Here is a 14,633-nt window from a genome sequence, read left to right as displayed (position 1 = left end):
GAATTGACTATGAGTGGGAATATAAAAACAATATGCTTTAGGCGCCGGGCGTGGTGGCTCATGCCTGTAATCCCAGCACTTTGGGAGGCCGACGTGGGCAGATCACAAGGGCAGGAGATCGAGACCATCCTGGCTAACAAGATGAAATTCCATCTCTACTAAAAATACAAAAAATTAGCCGGGCGTGGTGGCAGGAGCCTGTAGTCCCAGCTGCTCAGGAGGCTGAGGCAGGAGAATGGCGTGAACCCGGGAGGTGGAGCTTGCAGTGAGCCGAGATTGTGCCACTGCACTCCAGCCTGGGCGACAGAGCAAGACTCCGTCTCAAAAAAAGAAAAAAAAAAAACCAAAAAACCAATATGCTTTAGAATCAGGCCAATTCAAGCTCTGACGCAGGCATTTGTTAGTCAGCTGATCTTGCCTATGTTTTCAGCCTTAGTCTCTCCATCTGTACCATGGGAGTTGATCGCATCTAATAGTCTCTGTGAAGCTTAGAAATAATGTATCAGAAGCAACCCACCCCTGTGTTTAGCCTATGATGGACAGTCACTAACATAGGATTATTAATATTTTCTAGCCGACTGCCCTCTGAGAGTAGCAATCCCCTCCTCTGTGGTCCTCCCGGTGGGCCACCCAACTTCTGCCTGAAGACTAGTGAGGGGCACGTCCTGTTGAGCAAGGCAGGCCTGTCCCACGGATGAGTGGCTCTGGTCAACTAGATTCACATGCATCTCCATGGGCATGTCACTTGTGGAAGCCACTGGGGTTGGCAGGGACTGCCTGAGACATGTTCCTTCCCCATGCTGACCCAGGCAGCCCTTCATCACACTAACTCTACAGCAGAAATTTCTTACAACCTCGCCTGCGAGGCCAAGGCTGTTCTCCGGAGCTAGAGAACAAACGTACTCTTTCATCAGCTTGGAGACTAGGAGAATCCCCCAAACACTGTGATCTCTTCTCTCTGGTGATTAAAGGCTTCTGGGGGAAGGCAGCAGGAGACACTGGCCAGTGAGGTGGGGGGGCTTGGAGAATGTCCCCCACCTGGTTCACAATGGGGATGGAGGAGAGGGAGCCGAGGGAGATCGATGCCTAGTACCTTACTCCAAGTTGGGATGTACTTTCCTCTTTCATACAGAAATAAGACTACGATAGTGATAAGTTGATCAATCTTACTTAACTCACAATAATGTAGCTAGAACGAATGTCCATGTTATGAACCAAATGACTATCTGTGGACATCCCTAGATCTGTAATCATCATTGTCAGCACTGTCTCTGTGACAAATTGTGACCCAAGTTCCCAACGACCTGATTTAGGAACGAGGCCCCTTTGTGAAGCTGGGAGCCTGCTTGTGCCTTGTCCAGCTCAGGACCCCAGATGCTGAAGGGTTCTATCACCTCTCCTCTTGGAAAAGACATGACTGTGAAGGGGAGGCGTTCTTTTTGCACACAGGCTCACCTCCAAAGACCTGGCTTTCCCTTTTAAGTGATTGCCGTTCCCCTTGTAGCCCTTCAAGAGCATGTATGTCACCCTGCCAAGTTCCCGGGCAATGTAGAGTCACCGCGACCGGATGCAAGGGCTGCACAGAGCTTTGGGTTTGGGAGGGTTTTATTTCTGCAAATGTAACCAGGAGCTCGGACATTCTATACACTTTCCGCTAATCCTCCTTAATCACCAGGGAGAAAACCAGGGTAGCGGCTGGCCCCTTGCCACTTTTACTCCCATAGCCTTAGAACAATGCTGGAGTGTAATAACCTTGCATTCTGTCCCTTGGCCTGAACTATTTCATGAAACACCAAAGCAGCTTAGTAAATACTAAAAATGAAAGCAAACCTTGGTTCAGTTTACTGTTAGGAGAGCCAGCGAGGTAAGCTTTGATGTTGTTTTCTAAACAGCAGGAAGGGCTGACATGTGTCCAGGAATCTTAATAGCATTACAACTATTTAAGTCAGAGCTTGACGGAACTGTTTGCAAATCTTGTAATCCCCATCATTCCTGAAATGAACAAACTTCATGTAACCAAGACATAAACATCAGACTGCAGGGCACACATGGCCAGAAATATCCATCACTAGCTTCTCTTCCAGAGGTTTATTTTCAGCGCTTCTCCAGCCCTTCTCTTCCTCCTATGAGGGACGCAGGGCTCCATCTAAATTTTACATTTATTGTTATGGCTATTCAGTTAATTCCTGTTGAGCCAGTAGACAGAGGATGGAGGCTGCTTCCTTTACCTGGCTGTAGGCCCCGCACCTAATGCAGCACTCAATAAATACTGATTCAACGAATAGTGAAACTGTTAATATTTGATCCCCTTTCTCCCATCTGGGAGAAGTCCCAAACTATTTGGTCTAAAAACAGTTTGGTCCTAAACTATTTTTTCCTTTTTCTCTCTTCCTCACCACAATGTTTCTGCCCCAAGCTCCATTCCTCGGGGCCCTGCCGAGTGAGGTCATAATCTATTAAATTATGATAAAATTTGAGAGGTAATGAGCAACGTTATTGAGAAGACCCTTCTTACATAGAATTTTAAAGAGAAGGTTTCAAATTTTTAATTCAAATGGAAAACTCATAAATTTCAGACACTGTGATCCTGAAGGCATTTTGGTGTGATGGGGGACGTTTTCTTTGCCCCTAAATTCATTCTTCCTATACATAGGTTTGGGCAGCCTCCATGAAGTTCCTTACAATTAAAGGGATAAGAAATCTTTACTCAAAGATTATATACGATCATTTTCTAAAGACTCTCGGCATTGGTGAGGTCTGTGCTAGGCTCAAGTTCAAGTGATCCTCATGGCTGATAAACAGCGATCAATGGCAAGTTCAGTGAATGATGTGCAAAGGGGCAAATGTGATCATGGACTCCTTAGAACAAGGAAGTTGCCTTTTGGTTATTCTTTTCTTTCCTTGTTCCTAAACTACTCCAAAGAGAAGGGTGACTCTCCCCGTCTACAAAATGGGATTCAGAGAGGAGGCACCATAATGAATTCCACTTGACAGGGATGCTGCTCTCAGGTCAGAAGCTTTCTCTTTGGTATGCTTCAAATCTTCTTTGCTGAATTTTGAAATAGAGGGAATTAATATTACATAAAACTGTTAATTAAAAATGAACAATTAAATAGAAATCTGGATATTTAAATTACTGGACTTGAAATAGATTGTTTTTATAATAATTGGCTGGATGAGAGCAGTTGTTTTTAATTAACTTTAAAAATTGGCCAACATTGGGTACTTAGGTTGATAATTGTTCTTGGATACAATATTTTGAAGGCTGGCCACTCAGTGTTGATTCAGCAAGTATTCAACACCAGGCCTAGAGATGCAAAGGTGAATGAAACATACCCTTTCTCCTAGAGCTGCTCACAGCCTGGTGGGAGAGATGGCGCCAGCCACCTGTCACTCAGTGCAGCCAGTGCCTACGGAGCCAGACACAGACACAGGGGGTGGGAGGAGCAGCTGAGGACCTGACACTTGAGCTGATCCAAAGCTCTCATTCGATGAGCAAGTTCCTTAAGATCTTGCTGAAATTTCAAAAGGCATTTTCTCCACCAGCCCCCATGAACTTCAGACCAGTGATTCTCAACTGGGGTGGGACTCCTGGCAATGTCTGGGGACGTTTTTCACTGTTACAACTGAGGGGGTGCTACTGGCATCTAGCGAGTGGGGTTCAGGTTTGCTGCTAGACATCCTACAAGGCACAGAACAACCCCTCAAAACAAGGAATTATCGGTCTCAAATATTAATAGTGCTTTGGGTGAGAAGTCCTACTTCAGACGGCCTACTTTGGGCAGCTAAGCTGTTGTCCATCCAAGGAGGAGGATAATGACATATATATTTGAACACTTATCCCCTACACGGTGATCCCCCTGGAGTCAGGGAATGTGCCTTGCTTACTTCTGTAGCCTCAGAGCCCAGCCCAGCCCTTTGGTGGAATGCATGAATATACAAATATATGGATGCAAGGATACTGGCTGGAGCAGGGTCCTCCAGTCTCAGCCAGCCTAGGGTGGTGGAAGCCATGGTGGATTGGAGAGCACACGCCTACGTGAGGAGGAGGCAGCCTCTACTCATTCCAGAAACTGCTGCTGTGTGCAAATACAGGCCCAACATTAACAGCTGCTCCACATTTTCAAAAGAATCTGGAAATCTGGATTTGTATGAGGAAATCACCCGATTTCAAAATGGTGATGACTAACTTAAAATTTGAAAAGCAAATGACAAGAAATAGTAACTATACCAGCATACACAATAGGTCCAAACAAAATAGGCCTGCAGCCTCTGCCCTTTGTGACTTCTGATCAGTTTAAAGTCCCATGCCACAGGGATCAGCCGCCACCCCTGCCTGGGCTCTGAGAGCTGGTCACCCAGCCACGCTTGAACATGCCTAGTATATGGACGAGGCAGACCAGCTCTGTGCAAAACACAGAGCTGAAGCACCGTGCACTCTTCTGGTGGTTCACTTTGTGGTTGGAAAATTCTTTTAGGCTGAAAACACACCATCTTTAACCTCAGGAGTCCTCAAAAATCAGGAAATTCCAAAGTCAAGGTTCCTTTTGCAATAATCACACATTCTGTTTCCTTGATTTGGGTACACACAGCCTGTCTTTCCATTTTTCTCAGGACATACCATAAAGTTCACAGGATGTGAAACAGCCCAGAGACAGCCTCTTACAGACGCCTGCTTCCTTACTATTCCGACTCAGCTTTTCCTCACACTGGAGAGCTGTCTTACTCTTAACTCTCATGTTCAGTTCAATACCTGGGTTTCTTTGGCTCATTTTGAAATTCTGTACAAAATGTGGTCAATGCAGGCTTATTTGTAAGAGAGAAAGATATTGTCAAGAATTTAGGGGTTGGGCGCAGTGGCTCACGCCTGTCATCCCAGCGCTTTGGGAGGCTGAGGCGGGTGGATCACTTGAGGCCAGGAGTTCAAGACCAGCCTGGCCAACATGGCAAAACCTGGTCTCTCCTAAAAATACAAAAATTAGTCGGGCATGGTGGTGCGTGCCTGTAATCCCAGCCACTTGGGAAGCTGAGGCATGAGAATTGCTTGAACCCAGGGAGGTGGAGGTTATAGTGAGCTGAGATTGCACCACTGCACTCCAGCCTGGGAGACAGAGCAAAACTATCTCCAGAAAAAAAAAAAGAATTTAGGCTAGGCTAGGAGTGGTGGCTCCCTCCTGTAATCTCAGCACTTTGGGAGGCTGAGGCTGGAGGATTGCTTGAGGCCAGGAGTTTGAGATCAGCCTGGGCAACATAGAGAGACCCTGTGTCTAAAAATACTAATACTAATACTAATACTACTACTAATAATAAAATAAAGAATTTAGACAAACACTATGAAAGCTAAGGATGCAGAAATTTGGGGAAAAGTCTCAAGAATTTATATATATATATAAATATATATATTTATATATCATATAATTATATATAATTTATATAATAAAATATAATTAATAAAATATATAATTCTTATTATATAATATATATTATATATAAAACAACAATTATATATCAATGACATTTTATATATCAATTATATATTATATATAAAATACATATATTCTCTTTATAGAAAGAGAGAGAGGGAGAGAGAGACGCATGTATGCATATACGTATCTCAGGGGTTTCTTCTCTGGGCAGCTGGATTTTGGGATGTCAGTCTGCCTACCATTTGTGTCACCCCTCCTCAGAAGGACAGGTGCAGAGGAAGAGTGGGGAGACAGATTAGCTTCCTGCTTCAGAGCCCCAGTTCTGGTTACAAATCACTGAGTCTCCACTGGCTGCCCTGTCTTCCCAGGTGAGAGGCGCCCAGAACTCTTCCATCCCCCAACTCTCAGCCCAGTGAAGCCTCTTCCTCTGCATGAGGCCCAGTTCACACCAGCTCCAGGGGCACCCTTGCAAACACTCCTGGCCTCTCTCCCTCCTTCAGTCTTCCTATTCGCTGGGCATTAACACAGTTACTATCTGATCCATCCCATGAATTAGCTTTCAGATTTACCCTTCCCTTGATAACCCCTTAAGTGTTGGATATCTTATATTTCTTCTGGTTTCCACATACTTTGCATACAGCAGTTACTCAATAAAAATGTTTAACTGATTGATATTATGGAGTTATACCTATGGTATAAGAAACCTATGACAATGAGATTTTCCTCCCTAAAAATGTCTACTGGACATTCTTAGCTTGCAGGTCAGTCCCTGAATAGGAATTAGGACTGTCTTGTGCTGGGTGACACTCTGTTTCCTCTGCTGTCAAATCATCTACATACTTTTTATGGAGGATCACAGTGGTGGGACGAGGAACATGTAAGCCAGTTTCCCTTACAGCTCATGAGCTTCCACCTGTACATTATCTGCACTGCTGTAAATCCTTGGTGTTTTTCAATTCAGTTCTAGCAGGTTACGGGGCATTGTACACACAGAGACCTGGGTTTGAAATCTGGTCCAATTGCCTAGTAGCTATAAAATCTTGGGAAAATAAGTATCTCTGGACCTCAGCTTCTTCATCTTTAAAATAGGGATAACTCGGAAGATTGTCGTAAAAGTAAATGAGATAATATTAATGTAACAAATGTCTGAGGCACAGTAGTTGCCCAATAAATGGTTAGTTATTATTATTAAAAAGAAGAGGAAGACACAGCAGGAGGAGGAAGAGGAAGGTGTAGGAACATTTTCTAATTTTTCTTTTCCTTCCATTTGTCTTCCTGGGGCAGGAAATGCCCCCACTGGCACTCCTGAGAAAGGTTAGAAATTCCATTTTCTGAGTGCAGTGAGCAAAACCATTCATTTCTGTCCATCTAGGATGACTCAGAGATGGACCTGCCCTCAGGCAGGGCAATGAGCATCTATAGACACTGCAGAGGCAGTGATTTTTGACTTTTATCCAAGAATGGTTCCTGGCACATATGAGGCACTTGATAAATGTCTGTTTACTGAAGGAACCCCTTGCAGCCCAAGGCCACACAAGATGCAAGTTAACCTCTTACACTCCCCATCATGGTATTCCACAGGGCCACTGGTCCTGCCCCTCACATTTATCCCATATGAATCTCCTGCTGATGTTCACAAATAACACTGTTGTTTCTGTGGCTATGTCAGCATCCAAGGCCATTTTATCCACAGAAGAATCCTGGGAGATGGGAGGCTGTCCTGGGCACACCTGGGTACCAGTGCTGACCCCCACCAGGCAGCATGGTGGTCCTTGAGTTAAGCAAGTGACAACTCAGCAGGTCCAACTTGCAAACAAATGCAAAAAAAAAAAAAAAAAAGAAGAAGGAAGGGGAAAGATTAGCTATTAGGACTACTCCGATTGCAGGCACGGGAAAAATACTTTCTTCTTATTTTTTTTTTGAGATGGAATTTCGTTCTTGTTGTCCAGGCTGGAGTGCAGTGGCACGATCTCAGCTCACTGCAACCTCCGCCTCCCGGGTTCAAGTGATTCTCCTACCTCAGCCTCCCAAGTAGCTGGGATTACAGGCACGTGCCACCACACCTGCCTAATTTTGTATTTTTAGTAGAGACAGGGTTTCTCCATGTTGGTCAGGCTGGTCTCGAACTTCTGACCTCAGGTGATCTGCCTGCCTCGGCCTCCCAAAATGCTGGGATTACAGGTGTAAGCCACCGCGCCCGGCCAAAATACTTATTTTCTAGAGTCAGGCTTTATTTGAGCAAAGCTAAGCAATACTATGCTTTTTCTTTCCTGATAATACTGGTAAAGAAATGTAAAAACCTATTCCAAAATTTGCCTGCACTTCAATTTTATAGTGCTATTCCGTGGGGGAAAAAATCTGCCAAGTCATATATAGGAACTAGAATGGAAATAAGCACGATCTTAAAGTGGTCCTAGGCATATTTTCCTTTTTAAAACAAAGGACAGAAGACCAGTGAGCAGCAACAACAAATGTGAATTTCTCTACATAATGTGCAGCATCCAGGATTGAGGCCAGGCTATCCCTGGTCACAGGGAAGGAAACAAACGTTGTCACCAGCCCAAGGAATAGACTATTTATGTGTGATGTGTGTGAGGGCTGCTCGGTGTGGTTTCATTTCAGAAACACTGTTGTGGCTGGGCCCCCAGATCTAACACCTCCTACGGTGAACAGAGTCCACCTCCGTTGGGTTACACATCCATGGCCAAATGTAGCACTGTTCTCACCCTTCAACCAAACCGTGGTGATGTCTGGCAAGAGGAGTTTGAGGGAGTGAAGGATGAGCGACTTTCACTTTTTACTTGACATATTTCTGTATTGTTTTAAATGTCTTATAAATAGCATGCATTACTCTATTGCTTAAAAATACATACATATATATTCCCCAAATTAAAGCATGCCTATTCATCAGCAATGAGCTGTTTTAACCGTTTAAACTCTCCATTACCTTCTCCCTCACCTTCACCTTCCCTGCAGACCACAACCCAAACCCTTGGTAACAATCACCTACTGGTTTGAATATTAGTAATCAGAATAGATAGCATTCTTAACTCTCCAATGGGCAGGTCTTGTGCAGAAAGTTCAGGGTGAAACCCACCTGATCGCTTCATTCTTGTCCTCATGTGGTCATAACCAACTGGCCCTTGAATGAGAGGCGCATGGTCCTAATAAGTTCAGAAGGCCTGTTTCCCGTCTCAGATGGAGAGCTCCGAGGCCTGAGCGGAGGGCGAGCCTGGGGCACTGGTCACAGCTAGGTCCTCTCCGACAGTAGTACTTTCTCTGTGCATCCCTGTGTTACTCACGGCCCAAACCTCCCTTGTGAGTCACGGGCTCTGAGGGCTATGGGGCAGGGCAGTGTGGCCTTTTCTGGGAGGTGTGTCCTGAAGCTACCATCGCAACGGCCACACCTACCTCCTGGGATTCTGAGTCCCCGCTGTGTCTCCCCACGGCCATGCGCCTGCCTCAGTCATTCTTCTGAAGAGCCTGCATTTCCCCATCTGCCCTGCTCAGTCATCCTTCTGAAGAGCCTGCCTGTCCCGGTCTGCCCTGCTGACCACCACCCCACACCCAGCTGTCTCCTGCAAACCCCCAGGGTCCTGCGCACTGCTTCCGGGAGGGAGGCAGATCCTAATGGGCAGAAAGGAATGAATCTGGTCACAACAGTCAGAACTGTCAGGGAGGAAATTAGCAAGGCGACAGGAAAAAGCTAGCAGGGCTTGCACAGGGTGTGGCCAGGGAAGCCTCTCCAAAGTCACCTCGATTTGAAGACCTGGGGGATGAGCAGTAGTGGCCAACTGAAAGCAGGGAGGAAGGTATCCGGGACGAAGTGACAGGCCCAGAAGCCCTGAGGAGACACATGCCGCCGTGGCCAAGGCACAGAAAGGCTCTCCCTCCCCGGACCTCCAGGCAGATTTGGCAAACAACCTATTCCTGTATCTCCGCTCTGTGGTCCAACAGGCACCTCAGACTGCACACATTCAAACCAATGCCTGATACACCTCCACCACCACCTTGCCAAACCTTGCTCTTCACACGGCATTCTCGATCTCAGTGAAAGGCAATCTCATTCTTTCAATTGCTCCGACCCCAAACCTAGAAGTCATCCTAGACTCCTCTCTCTCAAATCCTAGTGCCTCAGGTATCCTACCACGTCTCCCCACCTCCACTGCTATCAGCCAGTTCTCAGCCATCATCATCTTGCATCTAGATCACGGCCAGAGCCCCTGGTCTTCTTGCTTCCTCCCCACCCCTTGGCACTGCTGTCCCCCAACATCCCCATGGCTCACTCCCTCACTTTCTTCTGGTCTCTGCTCAGATATCTTAGTGAGGCGTGCTGTCTTTATGCAAATGGGTAGTGCATTCTAAACAGGATCATTTGGAGCTTGTCTGAGGGAAAGTTAATGGAAAAATCAAAGAAAAAGAAAGACACAGCACGTGCTCTCTCTCTCTCTCTCTCTCTCTCTGTGTGTGTGTGTGTGTGTGTGTGTGTGTGTGTGTGTGTGTGTGTATACAGTTGCCCCTCAGTCCCCACAGGGGATCTGTTCCAGGACTTCCATGGATTGTCAAGTCTCTTATATAAAATGGTGTTGTGTTTGCCTACAACCCATGGACATCCTCCTGTATACTTTAAATCATCTCTAGATTACTTGTAATACCTAATACAATGTAAATGCTATGTAAATAGTTGTTATACTGTACTGTTTAGTAAATAATGACAAGCAAAAAAGTCTGTACATGTTCAGTACAGATGCAACCATTGCAGGCCTAAACTACATTGTTGACCCACGGTTGAATCTGAGGATCTGGAACCTGTTCATGCAAAGGGCTGACTGTGTGTGTGTGTGTGTGTGTGGAGTGGTTTACTAAACATTACATATTGTTATACATATTATATTATACATATTATGCATATACATACATATACATATACACACACACAGTGGTTGACCAGCAGCAGCTGTTCTGGGGTGGATGAGTGAGGGCGATGTTCTGTTTCTTGCCCTGGATGCTGGTTATGGTATACAGAATGGTTGGTTTGTACAAACCCATCAAGTAGTATATTTATGATATATGCACTCTTCTGAATTTGCATTTACAGGTTAATAAAAGTTTTTTTTTTTTTTTAAGTAAAGCTTCACTAATATGAGATTTACATTTGGATGGAGACAAACAGCCAACGCACACTCCCTTTCGGCAACATTTGAGAGCAAAATTTAGCATCCTGATGAAACTCAGTAACTAACTGGCACTTTCTCTCTCTATGCAAAAGACTTACCATCCCGTGGTTGCACTGGTCAGGATCGCCTCAAACAGCAATATTGATAAGCCAGCCGTGATTATCTGTAGAAATAATTTCAACAAAAGGTCATTACACCAGCAGGGCTCTGGTAAACTCCAATGTCATTTTTTTCACAAGCTTAGTTCATTTGAGTTCGGATTCCTGCCATCAGGTACTTCTTTCCACTTCGCATGTCCTCTTCCCCCACACGCTTCCTAGTCAGCCCCCTGTACTTAGCGGCGCCTCTGAGCCAAGCATTTGGTGTAGAAAAGGCTAAGTCTTAGTCTGTTTTGGAGGTGAGAATGTTCAAAGAAGCATTTAACTTCCAAATTCTTCAAAAGGGAGGCGCACAGCCAAGGCCGCCCTCATCTCTCTCCAGGGAAGGGGTATATTAAGATAACTCATTTCCATTTTGTCTCAGCAAAGCAGAAATCATCTCCAAGGTCAGATGTGCTCATTAACCTGTTCTCAGATCCTCCAGATAAAAGCTTATCTGTCGCCCAGCCTTTGTCCAATGCACCATCTCTCTGTCCTCTCCTAATGCTCCCATCTTTCTGATCCATGACACACATTCTAAGAAACCAGGTGCATCCTGGGGAATGGAGTGATTAAATCATTAATTAATTATTTGCAAATATCTAGAAGCCAGAGGAGAGGGAAGAGGTTACCTTCACATCTCTCAAGGCTGGAAATTCCAGAAAAGTGTCTCAGGAATGGCAGCCATAGGACTTAGACCCCAGAAGTGCCTCGAACCCTTCAGCACCAAGAGTGTGTGTGAACCAGTGGCCCAGCTCTGTCCACATTTGGAATGTCTACTTAAGGAAGGATGTTTCTGGCTTCCAATCTTCTGCATCCTGCAGGTCAAAACAGCTTCCACGGGGAAGGTAAGCTTAAGAATCTGCTTTCTTGCAGTGAGAAGTGGGATGTAGGCCTCGTTGGGAGAGGTTCAGTTGAGCTGCAGGTCCTCAGAAACGTCAGCTACCATCTCCCTCAGGGGGATTTCATGTGCTGTCTTGGAGGCCTCTTTGGGTCTCCAAGCTGGGAGCAAGGCAGCAGACAGACAGGCAGAAGGAAGGAGTATGTTTACAACCTCATGGTCACCGTTTACCATCTCAGAAAGAAGTCTGGAACTACAAATCCAGAACCCTCGTGATAGGATATAAACGTGGTGAGATTTTTGGAACTTTTCTTTGTAGTTAAGTCATTTGGTATTACTTTCTGCCTTGCTTTATTGATTTGTAGCAAAAACCTTGACTACAAAAAATGACCTGGGTATTGTCCTGAGGGGCAATAAAGAAGTAGATGCCCAGCCAGAGAGACAATTCCAAGAATACAAAGGATAGGGAAAGCGATTTCTATAAGTGGAGACTAATGGTGGCTTTTTCTTAAAGATCATATTGAATGACAACTTTTGAGTTGATGTGCATGATGAATGGATAAATGTCCCTCTTTTCTTTTCCTTTTTTTTTTTTTTTTTTAGGCTGGAGTGCAGTGGCACGATCTCAGCTCACTGTAGCCTTGACCTTTCAGGACTCAAGCACTCCTCCCAGCACAGCCTCCCGAGTAGCTGGGACTACAGGCATACACTGCCACACCCAGCTAATTTTTAATATTTTCTGTAGAGACAACGTCTCACTTTGTTGCCCAGGCTGGTCTTGAACTCCTGGGCTCAAGCAATCCCACCTGCCTTGGCCTCCCAAAGTGCTGGAATTATAGGCGTGAGCCACCGCGCCTGGCCCTTCTTCTTCTTCTTTTTTTTTTTTTTTTTTTTTTTTGAGACGGAGTCTTGCTCTGTGCCCCAGGCTGGAGTGCAGTGGCGCGATCTCGGCTCACTGCAAGCTCCGCCCCCCCGGGTTCATGCCATTCTCCTGCCTCAGCCTCCCGAGTAGCTGGGACTACAGGCGCCTGCCACCTCGCCCGGCTAATTTTCTTGTATTTTTAGTAGAGACGGGGTTTCACCGTGTTAGCCAGGATGGTCTCGATCTCCTGACCTCGTGATCCGCCCATCTCGGCCTCCCAAAGTGCTAGGATTACAGACTTGAGCCACCGCGCCCGGCTTTCTTCTTCTTCTTTTTTTTTTTTTTAACATTTAATTTAGGACTTCTGCATCTATGGTCATAAATGAAGTAGGCTAAAATGTTATTACCTCTCAATGCAATTGTCTGGTCTTGGAAACAATGTTGTACTAACCACATAAGTGAGTTCATCAGCTTCTCTGCTTATCCTGCAACAGTTATAGATGATCTTGACTCTGAAAGTTACCCCTGACTTGAAGGCCCCTGGACCTAGATCTCCTAGCTAGGGTGATCTTTAACAGCTATTAACCTAATCAAGTCTTCTCTTTCTTGTTGTTGCATATTTTCCATTTTCACTTTTCCCAAAAATGCATTTCATCCAGGTCTCCCGATTCATTAACATTTAGCTGTTTGGAGAAATATTTTACATTGCTTGTGCCTGTTTGATTACCTTCCTTTTTATTCTTTTTTTGTTGTTCTTGTTATGTTTCTCTTCATTCTCCCCACCCTCTTCATTAGTCTTGACTAAAGTTAACTATGTTGTTAGTCATTCTTTCCTTTTGCAACTTCTTAGACACAGCCTGGGATGGTGCCAATGGAGATGTATTTCTTGGACTTGCTGAGAAAGGCTCCGTCCCACTGATGGATGTTGGCTGTGCTGGCAGCTCGGCATAACGGAACACTTGCTTGATTTACAAGTTGGGACCCAACTTGTCTTTTCTGTGTCCTCACCATTGTCTTTATCGTCCTTGCCTGTTTTTACCAGCTGTTCAAGGCCTTCTTTGATTGGCTTCTTCTCTTTGTTCTCTGATTGCCTATCTCAGATGACTTTCAGTCCAGCTGGTAAAAAAGGACAACTGCCCTGGGTCCCAACACACCCACAGCCTGGGCTTTGTGCCTCTGCTCCTCTGTGAGCCTCTTGAGCTTAGGAGGAAACCTGTCTGCCGTGAGATAGACAGCCGTTCTGCTCATTCCTCTGAACTGCACCTTTTGCCAAAAAAAACACATCTTAAACATTTTAAACCAGCCCTTACTTGAAAAGAAGGTAGGTTTAGCAGCCACGCCGGTGCCTTCGCCATCTGCCGCTTCCTGGAAATGTTTGTATAGTCTCCTGCCTTCTCCTGAGCCACCTTTTCAAAATTCTCAAGAGTTGTATCACTCAAGGGAGCAAGTGTGCTGCTGCCTGAGACCGTTTATCTTATTTCTGTAGAGAATGTAGACTGAAGTTGTTTGCACCGTGGGACAACTGTGGGGTCAGACGGGCCCAGTTTTAATCTACTCGGTACAAACTTCTTGCTTTCTTTTACTTCCATCACAAGCCCAATGGTCAGCTCTCTTTTTAGAGGCATTCTCTCTCTCTCTCATTCTCTCTCCCCTCTCTCTCTCTCATACACACACACACACACACACACTCTATCTCCCATATACACACACACACGTGTGCGCACGTGCGCGCGCGCGCACACACACACACACACACACACACAAACACACACACGAATGATCACCAAAGTTCTACTATTTCATAAAAGTCAGTTCATAAGAAAGGACAGCTGGGCAAGGTGGCTCATGCCTGTAATCCCAGCACTTTGGGAGGCTAAGACGGGTGGATCACCTGAGGTCAGGAGTTTGAGACCAGCCTGGCCATGATGGTAAAACCTCATCTCTATTAAAAAATACAAAAAACTAGTCGGGTTTGGTGGCGGATGCCTGTAATCCCAGCCACTTGGGAGTCCAAGGCACGAGAATCGCTTGAACCCAGCAGGAGGAGCTTGCAGTGAGCCGAGATCGCACCACTGTACTCCAGCCTGGGCAACAGAGCGAGACTTTGTCTCAAAAAAAAAAAAAGAAAAAAAAGAAAGGGCAAGGAGCAGCCAACAACTCTGCTCAGAGAGGTGGACACTAGGCACTGGC

The 14,633-nt window shown here is 45.5% G+C and overlaps 1 protein-coding gene across 12 annotated transcripts in view; it reads right to left on the bottom strand.

Moving 5' to 3' along the window:
• The window catches only part of LOC105464930 (transmembrane protein 241), a 160,092-nt gene that overhangs the window by 24,020 nt on the left and 121,439 nt on the right, over positions 1 to 14,633 (bottom strand). For 10 of the 12 annotated variants that reach the window (XM_011713096.3, XM_071085540.1, XM_011713075.3 and 7 more), the window contains one exon: positions 10,702 to 10,766. The exons of 1 other annotated variant lie outside the window; for it this stretch is intronic. In XM_011713096.3, coding sequence (XP_011711398.1) covers positions 10,702 to 10,766 — 65 coding nt within the window. Of the gene's footprint in view, positions 1 to 5,571; positions 7,233 to 10,701; positions 10,767 to 14,633 lie in introns of those variants that run through there. One more of the 12 variants, XM_024787754.2, reaches the window with a different exon arrangement.

This window comes from Macaca nemestrina, chromosome 19, assembly GCF_043159975.1.
Source record: "Macaca nemestrina isolate mMacNem1 chromosome 19, mMacNem.hap1, whole genome shotgun sequence".
Classification (NCBI taxonomy): domain Eukaryota; kingdom Metazoa; phylum Chordata; class Mammalia; order Primates; family Cercopithecidae; genus Macaca; species Macaca nemestrina.
This window is presented reverse-complemented; position numbering and strand designations above follow the sequence as displayed.